At 32.8% G+C, this 18,113-nt stretch overlaps 1 protein-coding gene, 2 long non-coding RNA genes and 1 pseudogene across 5 annotated transcripts; 1 reads left to right on the plus strand and 3 right to left on the minus strand.

The window, feature by feature from the left end:
- Positions 1-211: 211 nt before the first annotated feature.
- On the minus strand, positions 212-2,130 carry LOC124918688. Its single transcript, XR_007097505.1, has 5 exons — positions 1,964-2,130; positions 1,118-1,190; positions 826-1,023; positions 582-737; positions 212-285 (listed from the first exon to the last, which is right to left on the minus strand). It is a non-coding gene; the product is annotated as an uncharacterized LOC124918688 (long non-coding RNA).
- Positions 2,131-5,667: 3,537 nt separating this feature from the next.
- On the plus strand, positions 5,668-8,338 carry LOC124920480. Of its 2 annotated transcripts, XR_007097641.1 has the most exons (3): positions 5,668-5,813; positions 6,010-8,186; positions 8,320-8,338. It is a non-coding gene; the product is annotated as an uncharacterized LOC124920480 (long non-coding RNA). The 2 variants fall into 2 exon arrangements; XR_007097640.1 differs by lacking the exon at positions 8,320-8,338 and having other exon boundaries at positions 6,010-8,245.
- A 16-nt stretch (positions 8,339-8,354) lies between these two features.
- Positions 8,355-10,853, minus strand: LOC124913575 (annotated as a pseudogene).
- Positions 10,854-15,321: 4,468 nt separating this feature from the next.
- Positions 15,322-17,720, minus strand: LOC124918689 (zinc finger BED domain-containing protein DAYSLEEPER-like). Of its 2 annotated transcripts, none has more exons than XM_047458728.1 (2): positions 17,579-17,720; positions 15,322-17,488 (listed from the first exon to the last, which is right to left on the minus strand). In XM_047458728.1, the coding sequence occupies exon 2, from the start codon at positions 17,478-17,480 to the stop codon at positions 15,468-15,470; it is 2,013 nt and encodes a 670-aa protein (XP_047314684.1). In that variant the 5' UTR covers positions 17,481-17,488; positions 17,579-17,720; the 3' UTR covers positions 15,322-15,467. The 2 variants fall into 2 exon arrangements, with proteins under 2 accessions (XP_047314684.1, XP_047314683.1); XM_047458727.1 differs by having other exon boundaries at positions 15,322-17,491.
- Between the last annotated feature and the right edge of the window lie 393 nt (positions 17,721-18,113).

Consider the following 18,113-nt stretch of genomic DNA (forward strand, 5'->3'; position numbering starts at 1 on the left):
TTCCCGAATTTGTGATAAAATGGGAATTATATGTAGCCTAGAGTAGGCGGTACCTTAGTAACTGCAGAGTAGATGAGGGTCCAGGCAGTAGAGAATGAGAAGGATTGCAAAACCTGCAAACATGTAATTGATAGAAAAATGAGACTGAATTAGAAGAGAACTAGGGTATGAGTAGAGTAAGAGATTTAGAATTACCTGTAGAGTTTCAAAAGATCAGTGGTCTCTTTAGGGTTTAGGGTTTAGCAGGTATTTAAGGGCTCGTGCCTTCAGAATTATTTCACCCCTCTGCAATAAAATAAAATGCCTCTGCAGTAAAATAAAATGCCTCTGCAGTAAAAATCCCACTACCTCTGCCATTTCTTCCAGCTGTTTCTTTTTTCTGCCCAATCTGTTATCTGTTGCCTGTTACCCAGCTTAACCTCTATCTGCACAACTTATTAAAAAACGAAGAAAAAATTTTCAATTATCAGCAACCAAGAAAAAATTGCTTTGAGAAAAGAAATAAATGATGAAACATGAATAATTAGGAAAACCCTATTTACAGAATAACATTCTTGAAACAAGATAAGCCATTTGGGTACATGGTTGATATCATCAGAAAGACATTTCTCACTTTTTGTAGATGTAATTTCTTTACTACACAAACAGGAGGACTCTAGTTCAAGCTTTAATCCAGAACTTTTGGTCTTCTCCATTGAGAGGTTTTCTTGTAGATTGACTATTTCATTTTCAGCAACCTGTTTAATTTAAAATTAACTCATAAGAAACTGAATACTTTTAAAACAAACAGAAACTTGACCAAGTTAAGACATACAAAGTTATTACCTGAAGTTTATCCCTGTATTCCTTTAAGACATTGAATAAAGCTTTCCATAATCTTATTTGTTCTTTCTTTTTCTGCCATCAGAATGTTGTTTCCACAGATGGGTTCAAGACTTCTTTGCTCAATCTCAACCATTACAGGCACATTGGGTGAAGATTCATTTGAATTGCTTATTTCCTTCACTGGTTGCTGGATATCCTCTATTTCCAAAAACAAGGAAATATATTGAGTCAATTCTCCAACCCATACAATATAGAGGCGAGTAGAAGTTAATGCAAAATGAAGAAATCCCACCAATGTTATTAGTACAACTTGGAAAATCTTCCTCCATATGTTGGCATTCATCCATAGCAGCCTTACCTTCAAACTTCATATCAATTCAAAGCTAACTAGTTAGATAAGGCTGGTATCCATGCATCCATCACAAGGTAAATAGTAATAAGATTGAAGCCGTGAATTGAACATGTGTACATCAACTTTGAGCTTTCAAGGATTTAGAGGGAGGAAAGTATGACTTATAGCAGATAAAAAGAATCACAAAAAGCTGAATCAGCTCTGAAAAACAACTACTTTCTACAATATTATGTGTATGGATGGCCGGTCCAACATCATGTGCAGTAACCAATTTTCAAATTCAACTTTCAATAGTAATCAAGTACAAATGTTTCCAACTCAAATACTTTGATAAAAACTATACAATTGGGACAAATCATGTTTTCTTAGTAAAATGGTCATATTTTACCTCACAAAGAAAACAAACAGAACACAAAAGTTGTTGTATTGAATCCCAGATAAAGAGAAAAAAACAAACTTCTGTCCATGTAATAGGCAATATGAGACACAAATGGAAGCATAAGACAGCTTGACATTGAATGGTTGTTTGGTTTTATCCTTTAGGAAGGATAAATAGTAATATAGAGGAACTGATAGTAGGTCAAATAGCTAGGTCACCACAGATCATAATTAATTAAAGCAAGAAAAAATGATTCAAGACAACTTCGTCTTCTTCCTGCAACACAGAAGTAACAGGTTGTTTGTCCCTTCATTCAAATCCATAAGTTGTACAGATGCAATAGTTGAAAAGAAGCTACAAGCAAGCCTACAATATAATAATAGATTACATAAAACCAGAGATCTAACCGTGTGTTGGAAGAAAAACAGATATGTAGTCTTCAGGAACCACCGATTTGGCCGATCTATAATCTGGGTTTTAGATCTGATCAAGGTGATTCAATTCGTAGAGAGAAAAAGGAAATAAATGTCGGTCGCTCAAAGCTACAAGAAACTAAGGTTTAGGGTCTCTTGTTCCGAATAATCGAAATTTTGATTATAGCCTGAACATTCAAAAACACAATTAAATATATAAAATCGTCAAATTTATTTATTCATTATATATTAAAAAGATTTTAAGTTTATTCCTATATTATAATATATATTATATTAAAAAATTCATTTATATAAAAAAATATTTATTTTTGAAAATATGATATAAATAGTGTATATTAGAGATTTTTCTCCACCAAATAAGACAGGAATGATAGTAAAAATTTTCTCAAAATAAAAACGGAATGAGATAATACCGTCCCGAACCTCCCGTTACCTCCGTAAATTAGATAAAATTAATTTAACATTCATATGAAGTCATGAAGTCGGATCCAGCTCAACTATTTCCATATAATTGTTATAAAATTAAGTTTTTGACAGTAAACAATTCTTTCATACTGCGTACAGAAACAGGCTGTCTGAATCTAATAAAAGAAACGGGTTCGCGGTTTTGCAAAACCACAGTTTGGTAATGTACAGAAATAATGCGGTGTCACCTGTTCGAGAGTCTATACACTCTGTATTAGAGTTATTGAGTTAGATTGATTTGATATCACCGCTTTTCGGACTTCTCGAAGCATCACCAAATTTCTCAAAGCTTCAGCTGCAAAGATAGAGGACAAAGTCAAAGGTAGAGTACAAAGTCAAAGGCACACAGAAGCACTCATGCCCTAAAAGTAAAAGCTTATTTCATTTTTGTTAATCAAAATATAATTTTAACTTCAAAATTTTCATCAAACAAAAATTTATATATTCTTAATTCATATTTTGTTCAAGAAAATTTAAAATCAATTTACTTTTAGGCCTTGTTCGGTTCTGGGTTTTTTTAAAAACCAAGAGAGAGAAAATTTAGATGATAGGTGATGATTTTGAGAAAGTAATGATTATTTTTGGTAAAAAGACTTAAAGGGTATTGATATTTATAAATAAAATATAAAATAATAATTTAAAATAGAGGGTATTTTTGTATTTTAGTTAATGATATGAGTGATGTGATGGATGAGAAGTGATTGATTGGAAAATGGATTTTGTGGGGGTTTTTTAAATAACCTAAAGAGAACAAGGCCTTAAATACCAGATCTATTTAAAACTTTCTTGTTAATTTTCATATATGATATGACTGTTAATAAAAAGATTAATTTTTGTAGAGAGATCTTAACTATATATTACTTTATACCATTTATAAAATGAGATAGATACAAAATGTTAAAAATATATTATAAAGAAAATTTGAAAAAATCTATAATTTTGGGTCTGTCCTATTTAGTTTTTTTTTATTAATTTGGTTTTTTTTTTCTTTCTTTCTCTTTATCCATTCAATATTTTCAATCATTTCATTCCTTTATTTAAAATATCATTTTACTCTTACAAATTTTTCTAAATTTTAAATTATTAAACTCTATTATCTCAGTGGCACAATAGTAGGGACTTAAATGTCCCAAAACCCTTTCTACCCAAATAAATTTATCTATATTTTATACAAGTTTTTTATCACTTTAATTAAAAAAACCTAATTTAGAATAAGCCTTTTGAATATATATATATATATATATAATAAAATTTATATATAATAAAATTCATTTTTAATGACTCATGATATTAAATTTTAAAACTAATATGAGTCCTTATACATGTGTTAAATAAAAATCTAAGTCCAAGTTAAAATAATTAAATAAATAAATAAATAGAACTTGAATATGGTGAAATGTTTTGCAGTTTTTTTTTCTCATATTTTTAAATTTCACAACTTTTTATTTAGTTTGTCATCATTCTTATTAAGAATGGTTTTGAAGCTAATTGTTTATTGAACGACAATGATCATCTACACTCCCAAAACCAAGCCCTATGCCCTAAACCCTAAACGACGTCGTTTTAGTTGTTGTTCCCCTTTCTTTTCTTCGTCGCGTGACATATAGTTAGTCGGTGAGTTGTTTTTATATTGTTTTAGTCCTAATCCATTATCTGTTAGTTTTCCTTAGTTATAATCTATAATCCTAAATATTATATTAGTGTTTATCTAGAAAAAACATGATTTTGATTTCCTATGTCAATAAGTTGAGATAATAATTACTGAGAAAAACAATGGAGATTATGAGAAATAAAACTCTCATTTATGACACAACCTTATTTATATTGTTTTTATTTATTATTTACTCTATTATAAATAATAAATAAATATATAATTTTCATACATAATAAACTACACCATACCAATAACCAAACTTGACTTAGTATAATAACTAAAATACTTTAATAAATCAATTTATTAATTGAGTTTTAAATAAAATAATAACTAAAACATATATTATATATCAAATAAGATGGATCGTGATAAAATTGAATCATTCAAATAACTTGTAACAAGAAAATAAATAAAATTGACATTAACTTGTACCAAGAAAATAATAAAAATTAACTATTTCAAATAATTTACACCAATAAAATAAATAAATTTTACTTTCATTAAAGAAAAATTATTTAATTCATAAATTATATTTAATTATAACAGAATTTGGTCCGACATCTGCATCAATATTCATAAAATTATATTTAATTAAAGTGGATGTACATAAATAATATTATGTACATAAAGAGAGACGGTATTAAAACCTGCAAAAGACATATTTTCTGCGATCAGTGATATTTATCGAGACGTAGAACTTGCATTTTGGGCACCTTGTCCACTTATTCTTCTCGACAAGAACACTAAAAGCGATGTCATTAGAATCCTTAATTTGTTCCGTCTCTTCGCAATCAAAGCCAGCATGCCATGAAGTTTTGCATTTGAAACAAAACGCTTGTTTACAGTATGACAAACAGACCGCTTCACGTCTCCACCGCATTCGTTGACAATCAACGTCGAACACTTTTGATTAGGGCAATAGCAATGATCGAGCCCAAAATGGCTTTCTCAAAAAGGATATCACACCATTTTTCAAACAACTTAACAGGGAGGATCGAACGACAAAAGAGTATGTCAAGATTGAAATCGCAACAAAGGCCGGGGACACTTGATCTTCCTCGACATTGTCAACTTCAATTTTCATTTTGACGTAGTTGATAATGCAATTATTGCAGAAAGAATGGCTACAAACGTCTCTATTTTTGAATTTACATTCTGGAAAAAAGATGTTCTCCACACATATTTCGCTAGTGAAATTCTCTAATTCTTGACATTTCTTTGGTGGGATAGTTCCATAACTTTAGGGTTTTGATAGTTGTAGTTTTTAGCAATAATTGCATAGAGTTGCCCATGGTATAGAGAGTTTAAAATCTCTTCTCCAATTTATGACACAAGTACACCAACTACAAACAAACAACAACCTAAAAAAAATTAAATAAATAATGTATGAAACATTAACTATTTCAAATAATTTATAACTAATAAAATAGATAAATTTTACTTTCATTAGAAAAAAATTATTAACAAGATTAAGTTCGGATCGAGTGAGCCTGATAATTTTTTTTTCTATTTTAAATAAAAAATAAATAAAATTAAAGAGAAAATAAGAATTGAGGACGGTAAAGCTAACGTAGCCGACTTTGACAGAAAGTTCGGTGAAAGCCCTAGCTTTTCACAGTCATCATGCCCACCGATGACGACGAGTTTTCTCCGACCGATGAACCCTTATCTCCGACGCCGAGTCCCGATCTCGACATCACCGTTGTAAGGTCTTTCTGTACTATTGACTGGTTTTGTACAAAACGGGAAGAGGGTTCATTTCAGTTTTCTTGATTTGTTCAATCGATGAAAAGGGTTTCTGCTAGATTAATAGGAAAGGAAACAATTTGATTAGCTTAGAATTGAAAGTGCTGTAGAAAATCATCATTGATTGTTGTCCTGGTTTGTTTTCTCAATGCAGATCGAAGAAGGTTCTGATGAAAGTGAGCAGATTGGTGAGGGTGATATCATAGCAATGAATTGGACCACAAACAACTTTTTGGGATTGAAGAAAGCAATGATCTTGATGTTCTGGATTTAGAAGGTAATGATCTAGAGAATGGAAATGAACATGTTCTTGATTTAGAAAGCAATGATCATCTGGAATGTAGAAAAATAGATGGTTAGAAGGGATTCAATGTGATGAATCTGGATCAACAGCTAGTTTGAATCTTGAACACAGCATTTGTAATGGGACTGTTTACCCTCCATTGGTAGGAATGGAGTTCGATTCTTACGATGATGCTTATAACTATTATAACAGCTACGGAAAAGATCTCGGATTTGCCATACGGGTAAAGTCGTCATGGACAAGCGAAACAGCAAAGAGAAACGTGGCGCGGTCTGTGCTGTAACTGTGAGGGATTTAAGATGATGAAGGAAGCAAATAGCAGAAGAAAAGAGACAAGAACAGGTTGTTTGGCAATGTTAAGATTGATGGCTGGTCGAATCAAACAAATGAGAGTTGATGAAGTTAAACTCGAGCACAACCACTTATTCGATCCTGAAAGAGCTCAACAATCCAAGTCGCAAAAGAAAATGGACCTAACCGGAGTCAAGAGGCTATTGGAGTCTCCTCCTGATATAGAAGTTCGTACATTAAGCTGTATAGAACCCTAACCCACCAGGTTTCAATTGATTCATCGAGCGAAAGAGAAATTGGCGACAATTCTTCCAAATGCTTGAAACTCCAAACCGGGGATTTGCAAGTTATGAACGACTTCTTTCGTCGTAAACAGCTGACAAATCCAAACTTTTTCTATTCGATGGATTTTAGCGACGAGGGGCATTTAAGGAATGTGTTTTGGATTGATTCAAGATCAAGGGCAGCTTATTCGCATTTCGGTGATGTGATTGCATTTGACACAACATGTCTTTCAAACCGGTATAAGGTTCCTGTCTTCACGTTTCTCGGAATCAATCATCATGGGCAATCTATAATTCTAGGTTGCGGTTTACTTTCGGATGAAACATCGGAATCTTACGTTTGGTTACTAAGGGCGTGGCTTACATGTATGTTGGGGCGTCCACCTCAAACGATTGTCACCGGTCAATGCAATTCCTTACAAAACGCGATATCCGAGGTATTTCCTAGGGCTCAGCATCGCGTTTGCTCCTCGCATGTCGTGAAAATAATACTCGCAAGTTTAAGCGAGCTCAATATAGAGAAATACGAGTTATTTCAACAAACATTGTCAGAAAACGTGTATAACACAAATAAAATTGACGATTTCGAGATGGCTTGGAAGAGATGATCCGGCGGTTCGGGCTTATGGATGTCGAATGGCTACAATCTTTATACGAAGATCGAGACGTTGGGCTCGGTTTATTCAAAAGACGCGTTTCTTGCAGGAACTTTTGTTCCTCAGCCCTGCAAGGTTTTGAAATCGCCTTTCGAAGGGTACTTACAAGAACAAACTCAATTAAAAGAATTCTTCTATTCATACGAACTGATTTTACAACAACAGATCCGGAAGGAATCCATCGACGACTCTACATCGAGAGAGTTCAATCCGACGCTGAAAACGAGATGTACCTATGAGCTCCAGTTATCGAAAGTCTACACGAAAGAAATATTCTCCAAGTTCCAAGTAGAGGTCGACATGATGTCATCGTGTTTAAGCGTAACTCAGTCTCACACTGTCGGGCATGTTCATCACTTACGCCATAAAAGAACGCGAAGATGACGAAGATAACGATGTATCAACAAACCATAGGTTATTTCGGAATTTTGGAGGTTACGTTCGATAAATCCGCAATAGAAGTCCGTTGTGTTTGCAATTGCTTCAGTCTCGAAGGGTACCTATGTCGACACGCATTATGTGTTCTTAGCTATCATGGGATGGATGAAATCCCACCTCATTACATATTGCCTAGATGGAGGAAGGATTTCAAGCGGATATATGTTTCCCGATGTTGGGGCCTGACTGTATCGACCACTCTAATGCGGTTCAGTGGTTCGACCATCTGCATCGACGAGCCATGCAGGTTGTGGGAGAAGGTACGACGTCTCAAGATCATTATATGGTTGCTTGGCACGCGTTTAAGGAGTCTCTGAATAAAGTTCGTCTTGCTGCTGAGAAACGTGTATAGAAAAAGGTAATTCATTTTGTATGTCCATTTCATTTTGGTACATAAATCCCAATAGAAAGATTCTTTAATGTTTGATCTATCCTTGTATAAACAAATTTAAGAAAAAAACATGACTATCTTTTGTTCATGAATCTTTTAGACAAGAGAAAATGGGGAAAACTAACATTGTTGGTTTCAAAGATCAGCCTCAAAATCGGGATCGGTCGGGTTAGGGACATTAACAGGCTCGATAGCATTCTCACTTCTAAGCCTATGGACTCTTTTCATGGCATTTGCAGCAAATCTAGAAGCATACATTGCCGCCCCAAATGAGGAAGATGGCCCCAACACTCCGCTTTCTTCTCCTTCATCGTCCTCGTCAAATTCACCCTCCTCCTCCGCCAGCTCCTCGCTCCGTCGGAGATCAGCAATCTCCGCCGCGAATATCTCCTCCATGCAGCCTGTACAAAACACGCAGCCCACGTCCTCCATTGTTGAGAATAGAATCGAAACGTCTGCTGCACTTGCCTACTATGCAGTCGTCTAAATTGCGTCGTGATAAACTTCAACTCGTCGCCTGTCAGCGCAAACGCCTCCACCTCCGACAAGGCTTTTCACCGTCCGAGTAGAAGGCGGCAAGTTCCCCCCGGATTGGGATCCAAAGCCCACGTCAAAACTCATCCCCACAGAAATCTCCGTGTTTCAAAATCCCCCGGTTGAAAAAACCGCTCCGTCCTCCATCAGTGGTGACGCTCTCGAGCCGGCCCCTGATTATGAAAAGCATTTCCACAACCGGGTCTCCTTCACGAACTACATACGTGCTTTGTGTGTATAATGTCGGCTTGAGACGCTCGCAAACGGCGTCGAGCAGCCGATCATCCATGTTGCCGAATAGTGGAACACGTTTCACCAACTCAAACATAGATGACGTTTTATGTCCCTCCTAAGATCTTTAGGAAGACCCTGGACTATGTTCTCTTCATCGACACCTTTTGTCCCATCCATTTGTATTGATCGTAACGCCGAACTCTTTCCCTGAGTTCGCGGGAAGCAGCCGGTGATGCATCCACTGCTCCGAATCACGCCTTTTGATTCTCATCTCCTCCAACCGAATTGTGAGAGATTGAAGATACGTCTATCAACATTGATGACAAATCAATCATCATACATATATATAACTTTCAAATAATATGCTGAAAAGAATTGAAAATTTTGATTTGGTGGGCGAACCTGCATATTTCCAATCAGAAGAGCAGACAGGATAAGGCCAAAAAACAGCAATTCCTATTGAAAACAGAACCCTCTGCTGGATAAGTGCTAGTTTTGAAGCCCTTGACCTAGCGTACTGTCATCAAATAGAACACAAATTTGATCTTCAAGAACATCTATCAAATGCATTCAAATCCATTGATAAGTGCCATGTATATAGAATATTACCTTAAATTTCTGTAACCCCACCATAGACAATAGCTGTATTTTGACATGAATTCTTTGGTGGCAACAATGTCCGATGAAACAGCTTGACCATATATGCCATAGTCAAATTGAGATCACTTCATTGTAATAACATTTCGCACTACGAATTCCTGGCGCTATTTCTTTCCAAACAAAGTGATTTTGCGAGCCATCGTTCTCTGCATTCGCAGCAGTAGAGAAAACTTTTTATACCATAATATATGTCCTTCACCAGGCGTCCCTCCCAACAATTATCAGCTCGTCCTATAGCATTCAGGTACCAAAAAGCGCCAATTATCTGTAAACCATTTACATGAAATGAGCATAACAATCATAAACAGAATAGCAGAAGCACTGATTCAACTACTTACACTGACTAGCTAGCATGAACAAAAACAAGTAATACGCAGCCCAAGCCAAGCGGTTTTCAGCAAAGGTGCCATTTGTTTCCTAAGCTCCGAGGATAAGGAAGGAGACGTAGGAACCTGGGTATGTATTGGAATGTAACCATCAAAAGTAAAGCATGTTTTTGTAGCCACCAATACTGAACCATCTTGATCACCCAGAACTTCCACATCACAAGCTGCCCATATTAAATCAATAGGAAGAGTCAATAATAACAATGTCAAAAAGATGAATGATTGTCCTAACTAACCTGAGGAAGGAAGGATGGCTAGAAGATCAACGATGAAGTAACGATGCAAGTATCTTTCTGCAATCTTTGCAGGATCTATAACAAGTTCACCACGTCCAAAAACTCGAGATGAAGGAGCAATATAAGCTGTTCGGAACTGCAGAACCATCCGTATAAGTTAGAAGGAATCAACTAGTGTTCGCAAATTCGTAACTGTGTGTGCTAATTCCGAGTCTATACCGAGGGCAACTTTCTTGATAATCATAAACCATAACATACAAAAACAAAGGATCTACTGCTACTCCACAAATACATGATATCACTAAAACCCTATTGCAAAATACCAGGATCCTATCATTAGGATCAAATATCTTTTTCTCAGTTACTTTAAGATCTTCTGCAAATTACTGCACGGCTCACTCCAGTTTTTAAAGACCGGCCAATTGTCTTCAACCCTTCAGATCCTCTTGCAATGCCTAACGTTTAGCGCACTGTTCGGTTGACCTACTCTCGTTGCCCCCTCTATGCCAAACGCGTTCTTCATTGCCCCTCTTATGTTGAATCATCCAACCTAAACAAATACAAAAATCAATGACAATCTCCATTGAACCATTATGCTTATTCAATACCTCTAACAAAATAATCTATGTTACCTGCTTACAATCTGTCATTCATAACCACAATCAAACATTTTGGAGTACTGATTACATCAAAAATCAGTTATAGTCAGTCAGTCAGAACAACAACTGCATTGAGAAACAACATTCTGCAGTCAATTGCTTTAAAAAAATATACATGGATTTGTATCAGAAGGATATGATCAAAGTTATGAAATTTATTCTAGGTTTCTCATTAATATGGATTTCTTTCTATTATACATAACGCGAATCTACCCTCTAACAATTATCATTCCTGTAATCTCTAAATCTCTAAACCTTCAGACAGGACGAGGCTTCCAGATCCCGATAAAAAGGAAGGGAAGCAATTTGAATTGGAAGGAAATCCTCAAATGATTTTGAATAAACCAGTGCATCATATATAAATACAATCTAAGGTGTTGGAACGCTATATTTGCGTTCTCAAGGAATACACAAAAGATTAAGCACAACCACAATAGGAAATGAAATACTACTGCTGAATCGAAACACAAATTGACACAAATAAAGCAATAAAGAAGATATACCGAAGTCGAAATCGTTCAATCTTGTGTTCTCGAGCAGTTATGATCATCCAAAGCAGATGCCAAATAGAAAGGATTCGAATAACCATGAAAAAGAAGGAAAGTTGAAAGGAAAAGAGAAGATTCAAAACCATTCGTTTTTAGGAAGAGAGAGAGAAAATAAACTGATTCCGCCATTTTCTTACATAGCTTCCTTTATTCTTTAACACCAAAGTTAGTATATATTTTAAAAAAAGTGAATTACTTATGCACAAAATTGGTGAAAATATATGTATATACTTAAATAATATTAACATTAAAATAACTTTACTTAAGCATGAAATATTTGTTTTTGTAGTAGACCAAAAACTAATTCATTAAAAGATAACATGTCTTTCAAATAAGAAGGGAAGAAACAAATTGTAATTTACATTTGTAATTCTAGAAAATCTTATTCCAAAAAATTTAAGGTTCATCGATTTTTACCTTGTCATCATGAATCTTTTTAAAATAAATATAATTTTAAAAAAATAGATAAATCATGACGGTTTGAAATTAATTATAAAAATAATTAATTTGGATTCAAGATTAAATAATTTTTAGATTTGAAATAATCAAATTAGAATTTGATTTTTGGAAATATGTATTTAAATTAATTTAAAATAATTAATTTAAAATATATATTATTTGAAACATATTGTCATCCGATTTTTAAAATTAATAAAAGATGTTAGTATACAAATATTATCTCAAATTATTTTATTTATTTTTCTTGACCATTATGTTTAACTAATTAAAGTAAATTATCACAATAATTAATCCAATTAATTGTTTGATTAAGTTTTAGACTTGGAGAAAATTATTTTGATTTATTCTTTCAAAATTAATTAAAATAATTATTTTTTAAATTTATAAATTTGATAACTAGAATTTTAGTGTTTACACTTTACAGATTATATTTAGCTTTTTTCCAAATTTTAATTTCTCTAAGGTGTGTTTGGTAATTATGGAATTGAAATTGGAATTGGAGGGTCCAATTCTAATTCTTATGTTACATAATAGACACTTTACTATTAAGAATTTGAATTTGAATTAAAATTCCAATGAATTCTAATTTGATAGTTCTCAATTCCAATCTTTTTTAGATCAGAATTATAATTCCAAATTAACACATTTTTCACATTTTTGACATATTTAACACGTTTTCATACATTAAACACGTTTAACACGTTTTTTTACGAGTTTATAATGTTTCATATTTTAGCACTTTTAATACGTTTTTGACACATTTAACACGTTTTTTACGTCCTTGACACGTTTAACACGATTTTCATGTTTTAACACGTTTAACAAGTTTTTGACACGTTTAACACGTTTTTGACACATTTTTCACATTTTGGCACATTTTGCACGTTTTGACATATTTAACAAATTTTCACATATTTGACACGTTTAACACGTTTTTAATATTTTTAACACGTTTTCACGTTTTTTGACACATTTAACACGTTTTTAACACATTAAACATGTTATCATGTTTTTGGCACTGTTTAACACATTTTTAACACGTTTAACACGTTTTTTTAACGTTTTGACACATTTAACATGTTTTCACGTTTAACATGTTTAACAAGTTTTTCACATATTTGACACGTTTAACATGTTTTTCATGTTTTTACACGTTTAAAACGTTTTTTAACATATTAAACACGTTTAACACGTTGTTGACACGTTTCATATGTTTTTTTACGTTTTTGACACATTTTTAATACGTTTAACACGCTTTTGACACGTTTAACACGTTTTTCACGTTTTGTCACGGTTTAACAAGTTTTCACTTATTTGACACGTTTAACACATTTTTGATCGTTTAACACGTTTTTAATACACTAAACACGTTTATTCATGTTTTTGGCACGTTAAACACGTTTAACACGTTTTCAAGTTTTTACGTTTTGGCATGTTTAACACTGTTTGGTATGTTTAACACATTTTTTGCACGTTTAACATGTTTGATAAATTTTGGCACATTTACCACATTTTGACATATTTAATACGTTTTGGCCCGTATAACCCACTGTGACATGTTTTAAAACGTGTTAAATATGCCAAAATTTTGTTAAACAAGGCAAAACAAACGTAAAAAAAATGTGTTAAATGTATCAAACATGTGTTAAACTTATCAAAATATGTTTAAACGTACCAAAACGTATTAAATATGTTAAAAACATGTTTAACATGCAAAAATATGTAAAACGTGCAAAAACGTGTTTAAATGTGTGAAAAAACATGTTAAACGTGTGGAAAACATGTTAACGTGTTAAACATTTCAAAAATATGTTAAACGTGCCAAAAACGTGGAAAAACATGTTAAACTTATCAAAACGTGTGAAAAACATGTTAAACGTATTAAAAATGTCAAAAATGTGTTAAATGTGCCAAAAACGTGAAAACGTGTGAAAAACGTGTTTAACATGAAAAACGTGTGAAAACGTGTTAAATATGCCCAAACGTGAAAAACGTGTCAAAAATGTGTAAAACATGTGTAAAACATGTCAAAAACGTGAAAACATGTTAAACGTGTGAAAACGTGTTAAACATATTAAACATGTCAAAAATGTGAAAAAACGTGTTAAACTTTTCAAAACGTATAAAAAACATATTAAAAATGTTAAAACTTGTTAAACATACCAAAAATGTGAAAAACATGTTAAACGTGTGAAAATATGCTTTAAGTGTGAAAACATGTTAAACATGTCAAAACATGTTAAACGTGTAAAAAACGTGTTAAACGTGTCAAAAATGTGTTAACGTGTTAAATATGTCAAAAACGTGTTAAACATATCAAAAACGTATTAAATATGCCAAAAACGTGAAAACATGTTTAAGAAGTTAACATGTTTAACCGATATTTTATTTACAAACATAGGAATTAGAATTGAATTACGATTCTATCATTTTTTCAAACATAGGAATTGGAATTGAATTAAAATTTTATAATTTTTTCAAACATATGAATTGAATTGTAATTGAATGTCAATTTTCATGAAATTGAAATTAGAATTCCAATGCTAAATCTTCTCACCCTAAAAGTGATTATCTTTTTTCTTTTGTTCTGGCCGAGTGAAATTGAATTATAATTTGTCGATTTGAGTGGAATTGACATTGATATTGAAATTTTAATTTCAATTTACAAGAATTTTAAATATATATTATTAAGATAATTAGTTTGACAAAATCTAATTGATATTTCAATTATTTTGTATAATAGAGTTATATTCTCATTTTTTAAAACAATTGACTAGACATGTAACTTCTTAAATTTAGAAAAAATAATATTTGGTTCGCCATAATTAATTTTATAAATTTTAAAAAAAAATTGTTTATACATATTTATTTTCTAAATTAAAAAAATAAATATTGATTCAGTTAACTTACTAAATTAAAAAATATTAGTTCTAAATATATATTAGAATTAAACTAAAAGAATACAATATATTTGTATGAAAATATATAAAAAATAAATATTAGAATTACAATTTCGGAATAAAAAAAGTGATTAAAAATTATAAAATCACATTAGTTTCAATTCTACAAATTATAATTTCAATTTCAAATCTTAATCTAAAATGATATACAATTTAAAAATTAAAATTATAACTCCAAATCTATGTTAACCAAATATAAAAAGTTTATTTATTATGCTAACAATATTAAAATTAGAATAATTCTATCTGCCAGTGATTATAGCAATCACCTTGAGGCTACAGAAACATATAATAAGATGAAAAAGAGTTGAGGAAAAAATATAATACAGATTATTTCATGAATCCAATTATTGCAAAATATTATTTTTATAATCTTTCAAACCAGGATCTCATATGAAAAGTAAGAAGAATGAAATAGAGAATTGCAAAAGTTGAGAATTTGTTCATAAACATGTTTAGTTGAATAATGAATTCAGAATAAAAAAGTTTAAAGGAATTTCTAGACAGTTATGAAATTTCAAAATTTCTATACCAAAAAAAAAAAATCCAAAACTTTGATATTACTTTCTAATCTATGAACTCCTGCTCAGCCAGTCCTTCGAGCAAATAAGGGCCTGGATTAACTGGGGTGTTAGCGAACTGCGATAAACATCCATCTTCTTCGTCATTGTATCAAAAACTGAATCAGTACCAACTGTAGAAAACGGAATCGACAAAACATCAAAAGCCATCTGAGAAAGAGTCGGGTAATTGGCGCGATTCAACTCCCACCAAACTAAAACATCAAACTCCTGCACCCGGGGCAAAACGGGTTCTTCAAGATACTGATGTAACTCAGTTTTGATCTGCTGATTACTCGTAATCTCTGATATATATAAATCAAAATCCGAAAACTCTTCACCATCATCAGAGAAAAGATTTCCATCCTTTGTTAACTCTGTCATTACAGAACCATCGTTCACTTCCATCAAAAAGTTTGCAGGCGGAAGAGACTTCACAACATATTCAAGAAACAGTTCATGAATACCATCATCAACAGTCTTAATCCACATTTCAGCATCTTCGCCATAAATCTTGTAAAAACTGAATTCCACTAACTTCATTTTAAACCTCGGATCCATAACCACAGCAAGAGCCATAACCAAACAGGTGTCTCTCCAATAATGATCAAACTTCTCCTGCAAAGGTTTTGTTAAATTACTGACAAAAACATCTTTGCTCAGGCTTGCATTTATGAGATCGTACTTAAGCTTCCACATTTCATGGAAGAACACACTGGCAGTTAAGTTTGTTCCACCTACTAATATGCAGCTTGCATCGAACATAAGCTTTAAGTATGTACAAAGAGTTTCAACCTGATTCCACTCGTCGTTAGAAGGAAGCTCGTAATTTGAATCAAATGTATCCAAGCAGAAAAAAACTCCCTTCAATTCACAAGCAGTTTTAAGCATATGGTAAGTAGTGTTCCATTTTGTGATATCGTCCATGTTTAAGCTCTTCGTACTACCCACATGCAGATGTTCTTTCATCTCGTTGAATTCAATTTCAGTAGCTCTCGAGGTTTTAACGTACTTCACTATCCGACGAACTTTCCCAACAACTTCGTTCGTCAAAAGCAACGCATCTTGAGCAAGCCGAGTCAAATTGCTGGCGTAACAATTCCCAATCAATAGCTGTCCGTTTAGAATATGTTGGATCTTGACAGAAGGGAGGGATTTCAGATTTTCTCTAAAAGAAGTGCTTGCGAATGATTCAGCTAGAGTAACAGTGAACAGCTTGTCCTCTAGATTCCAATCGACAAGACAATCAAGAACAGCTTGGTTAAGTGAGCATTCTGAATCTGGATTTGGAACCATAATGACATTAAGAACCTGCCGTTGCAATTTGAAATTAGCATCAACAAAGTATCCTGTAATTAAAACATAGCCTATGGAATTATCCGATAACAACAGATCCAAGGTTAAGTTTACTCGTCCAGGAGATTGAGCAAGAACGTCGATACGATTTTGTTTTTCCCTCAGAAAGAAACTCAAGATTTCCTCTTGTATGAAGTCAACAGTGACTGGATCGAAAAGAGGTTGTATTGTTCGAATGAAATTGATAAACTCATGATGCTCCACAATATGAAGAGGATACTCCTGCAAAATTATCATTTTGGCCAATTCAAGATTACATAGATCTTGGTTGAAATGGATTCTGGATAATCTAGGGATTGCTTTATACCGCTTTCTTGAGGGTTCAATTGCAGGGCAGATATTAGTTTCTGAACCAGGCAAATATAGAGCTAACTGAGATTCCTCTTCAGTTTGCTGTTGATGTTCTTGTTGCTGTTGATCCTGCTGATGATGATGACTTTCTGGGCAGATACCCAATACAATGTGTCGTTTAAGGTGGCTAGTTCCAGCTACTTTTGTGCCTGAAATATAAGAAAACGACTTTTTGCATTGCTTACAACAGGCCCTGATGCAGCTTGCACTGATTGTTTCAATTGTGAAGTGCTCCCATACAGATGACTTTTTCCTCCTACGTTTGTGCTGATTTACACCAACTATGTTCTCGGCTTCTTGATCCATATCCATATCCATAAAGAACCCTTCTGTAAGTAAATAAAGACATACAATTTATCTATACAATCATAACGCGATAAAGGGACAAAAATAGACAAACGATTGAGGGAACTTACAGTTACAGTTGATAGAGAAGGCGTGAAGGTGTCGACTTTGGGGAGACGGCCGGAGCTTCGGGGAAGTACGTCGGTTTTTCGACGGTGGAATGCGGGAGAATGACCTTTTTTTGATATGTTAATCGCCGCCGAGAGAGAGAAGGTTTCCGGCGAAGAAAGAAGAAACTGGCGATGGTCTGTTAGGGTTTTAAATTCAAAACAATAAACGGGTCAGATTGTATACAGACGGGCGACCCATGTATGGGGAATATAAAATATAAAATATAAAATAAATAAAAGAATTTTATTTATTTATTTAATTATTTACCAAAAAAATGTAAAAGTAAAATAATATACTAAAAAATACTTATTTAAAAATATATTGAAGATTTTAAGCTAATAAAATATATATAATAAATATTATTATAAATATAAAATAAATAAATAAAATAAGTGAATAATAGTTAAAAATAAACTTAATAGAGTATAATATATTACTAAGTTTATCTCAAATAAAAAATACATTAGAACGGTAATTCTAAATTTAATTATTAGC

Source organism: Impatiens glandulifera, chromosome 1 (genome assembly GCF_907164915.1).
Source record: "Impatiens glandulifera chromosome 1, dImpGla2.1, whole genome shotgun sequence".
In the NCBI taxonomy this organism is placed as follows: domain Eukaryota; kingdom Viridiplantae; phylum Streptophyta; class Magnoliopsida; order Ericales; family Balsaminaceae; genus Impatiens; species Impatiens glandulifera.

What these genes read in the sequence shown, in the direction of transcription:
- LOC124918689 (XM_047458728.1), bottom strand. Translation starts at nt 17,480, where the DNA reads ATGGATATGGATATGGATCAAGAAGCCGAGAACATAGTTGGTGTAAAT.